The sequence below is a fragment of the Saccostrea echinata genome, unplaced genomic scaffold (assembly GCF_033153115.1).
Source record: "Saccostrea echinata isolate AGI-Se365-2 ecotype Australia unplaced genomic scaffold, CSIRO_AGI_Sech_v1 ptg000030l, whole genome shotgun sequence".
NCBI classification, from domain to species: domain Eukaryota; kingdom Metazoa; phylum Mollusca; class Bivalvia; order Ostreida; family Ostreidae; genus Saccostrea; species Saccostrea echinata.
The window spans coordinates 15,738,003-15,747,910 of record NW_026889779.1 but is presented as its reverse complement, the minus strand read 5'-3'; the positions used below and the strand labels follow the sequence as shown (position 1 = coordinate 15,747,910).

The window sequence follows — 9,908 nt, the reverse complement described above, 5'->3', positions numbered from 1 at the left end:
AATCTAAAGTGTTTATTGTGGGGAAAAAATACCGGAAAAAAATTGTAACCGTCCTCTGCTAAAAACACAGGAATCTGAATTTTTTATTCTGGAAAAAAAGTTAAAAATATCCCACCCTCTTCTTGGAATGCTTTTTTTTAAGGTGAAAAATCCATTGTAGAGGTGTCTGAAAAAGGAACGAACAACAACTTTTCACAGGAGATTGGCATATCTGTAGCTCAATGGTCTAAAAAAAATCACTCGGACCAGCTAGAGATCTGCTGATTTTAACACAGAAGATTCTTTCCAAAACTCCTTTTTAAACAAAATGCATTTAAGTTCTATAATTTTAGACGCAATAAATTTATTATATGTGAAATACTGAGTATTTTATGCTCAATTTCAATTTTGATTATCTAAATTTTATTAGTAACTATTGTTGCTTCTTCTCTAGTAAACCGGGTCTGCAAAAGACCTACGTAGACCTACTAGTAAACCGAGTCTACGAAGGAGATTAGATTTGAAGGCAAACACATGCAGGTAAATCAGGGTATCAAGTCTTTTTTTTTTAATTTCAGATATTAAGAAATATTTGATCACGGTTTTAATCGGAATTCGAAGACTATTCCAATTTGAATTTTTATTAAACCTTTAAGTTCTTCCATCAATTGCATACATTAATCTATTCCAAACAAAGTTCTATTATGCCTTTAAGTTCTTCCTTCAGTTACACACATTAATCTATCATATGTCTATTTTAAAATCTTTGTTTATATTCATTGCAGACAAGGAAGATGGCTCTGTATGCATACTTGAATCATAACCCTATCAGGAATCTGTTATCAAAGAATGTTGATAAAATTAAAAAATAATGTAATGTTAAAGATGAAGATAATGAACAAGATAAAGATAACGAACAGTGATCAATCTAAAAAAATCTAGTTTAAAAAAAGATTCGTGAACAGGGCAAAAATACGGACCCTGAAACAGCATAGATGGGATCAGGAGCCAAGGAGGAGTAAGCACCCCCTGTCGACCGGTCACACCCGCCGTGAGTATTGATGTGTTGTATGTATTGATTTTGTAGATGGAGTATAAAAACAATGACTTAACAAATAGTATGAAACATGTCAGAAAAATACAACCTAACGATAGGTTGTTCTGGTGTTGTAGAGTAGGCTTTCCCCTCTAACCCCCCCCCCCCGGAAAACTGGCTCTAGAATAGGATTTCCCGCCGAAAGTAGGCTCTAAAGTAAGATTTCCCCCACGTCAAAATGACTCTAGATAGAGTAGGATTTTCCCTACGAAAATCACACACCGGATTCAATTTTCCGGGGGGGGGGAGGGGGGAGGGATTCTACTTTGAGTAATAGTTATAGAGTGCAATTTTCCCCAGAGCCAATCCCCCCTCCCCCTAAAATATCATGGTTGTATTTATGTATGAGGGGGAAGTGGAAGGCATATTTTTACAAGTGTTCCTTCTTCAAAATGGCGACCTTTTCCATTGAAACATATGAAGTATGAACTGAAAAATTTTATTCCCATTTTTTCTCCATAACCGTCCTTTTTTGAGCTTAAAATCTTATTCTTTTCATCTGGTCATACCTCGTTTCTAAAAAAAAAAAAAAAAAGGTACCTGTAATTGGTTGGACACAAAAATTTAACTGTATTCATAAAAACAAAAAGGAATTTTTATTAAATGGATCCCCCCCCCCAATTTTATTTCAAACTACATGTGTAAGTGTCTCTCCAAAATTCCGGTGTTCATGGACTTAAAAATGGATCATTTATTTAAAAAAAATTGAAATTTTGTTTAAAAAAAAAGAGGGAGAGATTATTTGCTCTCTGCTTTAAAATCTAATATTACATCGTTGCGATCATGGGGACATACTTATGCATGCTTCGGCTTGCAAAAGCAGTTTTTGGTATTGTTGTGTTTATGTTTTTGGATTTTTCCCCTTTGAAGAACTACTCGATTCAAATACTTACAAAATTACATGTGGAACCCATCAATAACAAATTTTAGAATTTTCTCACACACTCTTTGTAAAAAGGATGGATCCATAGATGAAAATCTGAGCCTTTAGAGGGCAAGCAAATTCTCAAATGACCAAAAATGCACTGATATAATTTTAAAATTCGTAAGCAAACTCGTAACGCTGCGCCCAGGGTGTTGAGACATCGAGTCTTACGATTTTTTTAAGTTACTAATTTATAATTTCCCATGAGTTAAAATTTTGGATCGAGACTCAGTGATTTGAACTACCTCTTTTAAGATTTCATACTTAATTTAACAATTCTTGAGTCAAAAACACTCTTATTTTACTTAATTAAAAAATCAGTTGACTTTCATATAAATGTTTAGGTTACCTGAGTCACTCACGTGACCTATTGCTATCCATTTTCGCCCGGCTTCGTGCGTTATGCATCGTGCGTTTACATTTGAACATTTTCAGTTTCTTTTCTGCAACCGCTGAACCAATTTCAACTATTGTGACTTCTTCAGTAGTAAACCGGGTCTGCAAAAGACCTACTAGTAAACCAAATCTACGAAGGAGATTAGATTTGAAGGCAAACAAATTTTGGCATAGAACATCTATAAGTGAAGGGGAACAAAAGTGTGAATTTTATGGTCTCTGCGCCCCTGGGGCCTCAGGGGTGGTGCCAAAACCATCAAAATGAGTGCAATCTTTAAAAATCTTCTTCACTCCTGGACATCAGGCAGTCACACCGTTGGCATGATTGTAATAAGCATTGAACCCAACCAAACTTGTGAAATTCATGGCCCCAGAATCAAGGGTTCTGGAGTTAGGGTGGGGCTCTATTGATCATATAGTGACAATGCATAAATTCTTCTAAAATCTTCCTCCCCCTGTATATAAAGCCGATAAACTAGGCGCATGGTTATAATGAACAAGGGTGCCTCTTCCAAAATTGTGAAATTTATGGCCCAAGGGCGAGGGGTTCTCTTTGAAAGGGGTTTTTCTATTGATTATATAGTGAAAGTGCATTATTTCTTTGAAAATCTTCTTCTCTGCTCCTAGATATTTAGCAGATAAACTAAGTATAAACTTCTGATGACCAAGGGCTCCTCTTCCAAACCTGTGAACATCTTGGCCCCTGGGTCAGGGGCTCTGATATTGGGAGGGGCTCTTTTGATCATATAGTAAAACTGCAAAAAATCTTTAAAAATCAACTTCTCTCTCCCTGTATATAAAGTAGATAAACCAGGAGCATGGTTATGATGATTAATGGTGCCTCTTCCAAAATTGTGAAATTTAGGGCCCCAGGGTGAGGAGTTCTGCAGAAGGGGGAGGGGACTCTATTGATTAGATAGTGAAAGTGCATTATTTCTTTAAAAATCCTTTTCTTTGCTCCTAGGTATTTAGCAGATAAATCAAGTTTATAGTTATGATGAGCAAAGGCGTCTCTTCAAATAATTGCGAAATTTGTGGTCCCAGAGTCAGTGGTTCTGGTTTTAGGGCGGGCTCTATTGATCACAGTGAAAATTCAAAAAATCTTCTCTCTCCCTGCATATAAAGCAGATAAACTAGGTGCATGGTTATGATGAGCAAGAGTCCCGCTTCCAAAATTGTGAAAATCTTGTCCCTGGATCAGGGGCTTTGTTTTAAGGGTGGGGCTATATTGAATCTACGGTGAAAATGGATTATTTCCCTGAAATCTTTTCTGCTCCTGGGCATCTACATAGGCATTTCGCCACATATGATCAACATATGCGTTGCCTTTCATATGAGGGTCATATGAGAATCGTATGTATATTCAATCATATGTGGCGAATCATATATGGACCATATGATTTGCTTCATATGATTCACATACACATGTATGATGCCTTTTTTATGATTCTCATATGAAACCAATCATATGATTCACATATGATACACATATGTGGATCATATGTGGCAAAGTTGCCTGTGCTAGTCGATATACTGAGTATCTAAACGTTGCGTTGAGGGCCACAGCAAGAGTTTTCTTCTTCTCATAAAGAAGTTTTTGAATAAATTCTGCTTCATAGGAATATAAAAACAGATAATTAAAAAGTGTAATAAGAGTATCAGAGAACATACATGTACATATTTCATCATTACATTTGAATCAGTTTAATATATAATTAAAGGGAGAAAAACACCAATGGCATCATGTTCATTTACAAATGTATTTCTTATGAAAATCATGTATACAATTTTTAACGTTTTTTGCGTATACCGATTTGAATTTAAAAAAAAATTCGATTTGCGCACTTAGCAAGTTATAAACAGAACCTCAAAGGTGTCGGGAGAGGGAAACATTTCATCGGGCGTCCCAGATTAAAATTGGAAATAAAGTCTTCCTGATGGAATACTGTGGATGCCGATTGGCATATGTCGTATAATAAATTTCCACAGAGCTCATTAATTTCAATAAGTAAATCGTCATGGTATATGATGTATGACGATTCATCACTGTTTCTTGTATCGACAAGTCTCAAATTTTTAGCTCTTTTAGTTATGAACATGTCCATTATCCGTCTGTCTGTCTGTTTAGCTGTTATATATTTTTTAAAGCTACTCCTACAACAATTAATGTCAGATTTAAACAAAACTTCACACAATCATTGTAGTCTACATAGGGGTAGTTAAATAGTAACTAGTTGTGCATCAATTTTCTTTTTCATAGAATGTTATATATTCAATGAACTGTGTTGTCACTGTATTAATTTAGTCTACTTGCATTGCATCAGACTTTACTCAGGTCAGACAAAAAGAGTATGATTAATGAAGAGTAGCATTTTGATCAACTGTTTGTCCAAATTGAAAAATAAACACGTCTAGTGTTTCCAGGTCTCCGTGTTTTTTCCCCCTCTGTTCACGAATTGTTTGTTTACTGGATTTATGACTTCGATCGCTGTTCAAAATCTCCACATTTTACATGCATATACATCTTACCGATTATTCTGTCTCTATAAGTCTTGTTTCGCTTTAAAATATGGTTATTATTAATAATAATATATGGTGTTTAAACGTTGAAATTCTGTGATATATTTGATGAAATTTCAGTTGTGATCTATTATTGAAATATTGTTGTTTATTTTCATTTGTTAATTATATTCTAAAACTTGAGATTCATATTCATTTGAAAAGATGTTCATACAATGTAATATATATTCAAAAACTGTGATTTATATGTGAAATAGATGCGAAATCTTGTAATTTGTATTAGAAAACTTTAAATTTATATTCGAAAACGCGTCGGTTGACAATGGTTTTCCTTGGGGTGTCAATTTCGACTGTTGCCCTCCAAAACGGTCATCATTATATATATTGTTTACCACTTTTCATTATCTTCATCTTTTTATCCTTCGTTGTCTCATTAAAGATATCCTATATTTTGGCAACTGAACAAGGAATGATAAAGAACTAAGGTATCTCGATCCAACCCTTGGTTGAAAAAAGAATCTCATGACATACAAAATGTAGATGTATTAAGTCATAAAAAGATTTGAGCTGGCTTTGACAATGTCTTTGTATGTAAGATCCGATTTGATTTTTTTCTCCATCCCACCAGATAGTCTCATCCAGATATGTGGGAGATAGGGACACCTGTTCCCGTAATGCACCGCGGCTCTAGTGGTGTCCGGTGCCGTCGTCCTTTGAATATTCTGATAATCACAGTTTTATAATCATATCATAAATTCTATAACGTCCTTGTTTTATCGCAGAAGCAAATATTGGAATTGTATAAAACACTGTGGTGCTTATCTTAGAGAAATCATTACAGGAAAAATTTTGTTAAGAACCTCCATTTATAAAGCGTGAATCGGTTTATTAAATGTCATTTGAATTCTCAACGTTGGAATCTTTTACGAATTGAAAAAATGGCGGTAAGATTTGTGTTTCCTGCAAATGTTGATTAAGATTTTCGTTTCCTTTTCTGTATTGAAAATATTAATTACTATAAATCCATTTTTAAGAAGGAGGATGACTTTCATTTGGTTGAATACTGTACTCAAAGTCAGATTAATTAGGCTAGGGTGTTTATGCGGAAATGAGTACACTACGCGACTACTAGTACGCAACAATTTCAAAAATAAAAGAAAATCTTTTAAGGTTGTTTATTACATTTACCTATATAAAATTGATGATAAAACTGTTTATTATAAGAATTTTTTTCTTAATTTTAGGTGTATACGTTAAAGGCTTCTTTCCTGTTTGTCTTACTTTATGTGAAACATCACAAATGCTGCTCATTTCCTCAAGACGTTCCATGGGAGAAGTGTTCGGAAAATAACCCATGTCAGTGTTACTCGAAGTCAGCGATATGCAGCAATTTAAATCTGACCTATATTCCAAGATTTCCAATTAAAATAACACATCTCTGCATGTCCAATAACAAATTGAACCATATTAATAGGACTACTTTCATAAACTTAACATATCCTTTAACGAAATCTTCACAACTACAAAATCTTGTCCTCCTCAAAAACAGAATCAGGACATTGGCTAATGATTCTTTTGTCGATTTAAGAGACCTAACTCATCTCCACATCGAAGACGAAAGGAAATTAGACAAGATAAGTCTTGCAGGGAGTTTTCATTCACTAAGTCGCAGTCTACATACCCTGATATTAAACAGAATTAATCTCTCTAACCTACCATCGACATTCTTCCGGGGATTAGAAGGATCAAAGGTCATTAACATCACATTAGAGAGCAGTTATGTTACAAGTCTTAAAGATGGCCTTTTCTCTCCAGTTCTCGAGCTGCAGAATTTGTCTCTACACGATAATTTGCTGAATTCTGGAAAAGCTAATTTTTCTTCTCTTAAGAATCTTGTATCCCTCAATCTTTCAAAAAATGAGTTTGTTCGGATGCCAGTTTTCTGTGATTTTAATTTGAGTAACTTGAGGGTGCTTGACATGCACAGTAATAAACTTTCAACGCTGAAATATAAATTTAAATGTCTAGATAATTTAGAGTATTTGAATTTAGATAACCATGCAATACGGTTACTTTACTCCAATACATTCTCAATGCTCCCAAGTCTCAAAATACTGCACCTGAGTACAATGGCCGAACAACTCCATTTTATAAGAAAATACGCATTTAATAGTTCTAGTCTTCAGCAACTATATTTTAGAGATAATGCATTCCATTTTTCTATTGACCCTCCAAACTTTTACCCAGGCTCCTTATTTAAAAACAGCCCTAGTCTTCAGTTATTGGATTTGTCAGGAAACCTTTTCAAACACAATGAAACGGTCATGAAACAGATGCTGGGACCTCTTACAAATCTGGAATCGTTGTTCCTGGTGGACTGCAATCTGCATTATCTTCCACGTTATATATTCGGAGTTTTGCCAAACTTGCGTCAGCTTTACTTACAAACCAATATGATAGTGGAATGGAATGGCCACGATGTGTTTGGAAATTCAACAACTCTTAGGTATATTGACCTTTCTAAAAACCACATCGTTGTTGTGAACAAAACATTATTCCCGGGACATCTTCTACAATACATTGAATTCATAGAACTCCAACACAACCCGTTCTCTTGTAATTGCAAAGAGGTCAAATGGTTCCATGACTGGATGATAGAGAATAGACAGAAACTTTGCCCAATGAGGAGAGCCTGTAAAAAATTAGTATGTGCTTCTCCGTCGCATCTTAAGAATGAAGCTATTGTGGATTTAACAGAATCAGAAATGTGTCCTATTCCGGAATATTCTAAAGTTTTAGTAATTGCCATAACTTCCTGTTTTATTTGTGTATTAATGGTGACCCTGATCATATACAAGGCCCGATGGCACATTCGGTATTTGATATATATGTACAGATTTCGAAGGAATGGGTATGAAGCAATTGCAGGTCAGGAAGGTTTTGATTACGATGCCTTCGTTATTTATGCAGAGGAAGATCAAGAATTTGTGCATAAAATTCTGGTTCCAACATTAGAGGATAGGGAAGGCTATCATCTCTGTATTCATTACCGAGACTTTCAAGTAGGAAAGCTCATTGCAGATAACATCGTGAACAGCATTCAAAAAAGCCGAAAAGTCATTGTTATTTTATCGAACAGTTTTGCTAGAAGTAAATGGTGCGACTTTGAGCTAATCATTGCCCAAAATCGACTTATTTTGGAGCAAAATAACCTTCTCGTTGTCATTTTGATCGAAAAAATTGAACCAAAGAACATCACCAATTCACTGCGATTAATTCTCTCAACAGTGACGTATGCAGACTGGAATGCATGCGGAACAGAAGGAGAGAAGGAGTCTTTCTGGAATCAGGTACGCCACTCCTTTAAAAAGTAGCTAATACAACAACAATCAATTGCTGCTTGCAGGGATTGGATTTGGAATTTTCTTTTGAAAACATAATTATACATACTCTGATGTAGTTACTTATAGATGTGACTGACAGATTTTTCTTTATCGAGAATATTTTGTAAGAAATGGGTGTATATATTTTAGTAAAAAATATTTGTTTCGACTGCTTTTATTTCCGAATGTACTGTAGGTTTAATCTCAAATATATGATTGAGAAGAAACCAATTCTTTTCTTTTTTTTGTTTTGTTTTATTCACAAGTATTTGATCTAATTTATTTGGGATGCAAAACTATTTCATCCTCACAACATCAGGGGTCCTATGTCAACTCGTTGTCGTTGGACCCTGACAAATTCCATTCGATATCTTTGGGCTTGCTTCTCTCATGGAGAAGCACCAATCAAAATGAAGTAAACAGAAAGGAGTCAGTTGACACCTAAAATGCACGTGTTACGCATTGTTCATCACCGAAAGGCTTAATGTGATTGGTTGAGAGATAAGAAAATCAATCAAGATTTGTAATTTTGCCGAAAGATGTCGCTGCAGTCAGCCCGCAAGATATCGAATGAAATTTGTCAGGGGTCCGACGGCAACGAATTGACACAGTACATAAAAGACATAAAACATTATGTACATTATGTTGTATACTTAACAATCTCTGTTATAAACAATGCTAATATGGTATGGAAGGTTGTACTGCAATACCGTCATCATTGTTCGTAAATCAGTTGGATTTAAAGAAGCGGAAGAAGATGTCAATTTAGCTTGATACCAAAACTGTATTTTGCATGATGGAGAATGAACATGAACATTCTCATGAAAATTCGAATGTACCTGAAAACAATCACTGAAAGACAAGAAACGAAAAGAAACGGGGTCATATATTCGTTATTGAAGTAGGAAATTTGAGTGAGTTCCAGCTCTTCAGTCTTGACATTGTTTGCCAAAGTGATGATGGCTATAACTCTGACTTCACTGTGTTATCTATTAGAATTTGTATCTTTAATTTGTTGTTAAAACTAAACGATATATTGGAATGGAATAATAAAAAATATTACCAAAAATTGGAAGTTTGCTTTTTCTTTTGCGTGTCAGTATATGAGGGAAAAACAACGAATAAAAGATTAATATCAATATAACCATATTTCAAACCTGAAAAAAGTGTTTATCAATCATAACGAAGTTTATCCTAAAAATTTTACTGAAGCTCCAAACACTGCACACTGAAGAGTTCGAAATCCATGTTAGTTTCGATGCTGTTAAGTGATCTGTCCTTTGATTTATGATGGAATAGCCGGAAATCTACAGTAAATGACACAATTTGACATAAATTAAAGTATTTTTGACATTATATTAGACCAAGAAAAATTAATTGAATATATCATTCCATATATTACAAAGATTTCTGTTCATAAATACTTCGTTGTCTTCGAACATTTTTTCTGGGTAAATATGACAGGTACCCTTTATTAAAAATAAACTAGATAAACCCAATATACACCTTTATACAATACAATTTTCTCAGAGTCCCAAAATATTTTTTCATTACTGTTTGAAAATTCCTTTAAAAAGGAGAAAACAGCAAAATATTATTTAGAATTCGT

General features: G+C 34.4%; 1 protein-coding gene across 1 annotated transcript; it reads left to right on the top strand.

The window, feature by feature from the left end:
- The first annotated feature begins 7,045 nt into the window (after nt 1-7,045).
- LOC133196869 (toll-like receptor 4) lies at nt 7,046-8,429 on the top strand. The gene has a single exon (XM_061332718.1). It carries the CDS (start codon nt 7,046-7,048, stop codon nt 8,288-8,290), a length of 1,245 nt encoding a protein of 414 aa, XP_061188702.1. The 3' UTR covers nt 8,291-8,429.
- Nucleotides 8,430-9,908: the final 1,479 nt, after the last annotated feature.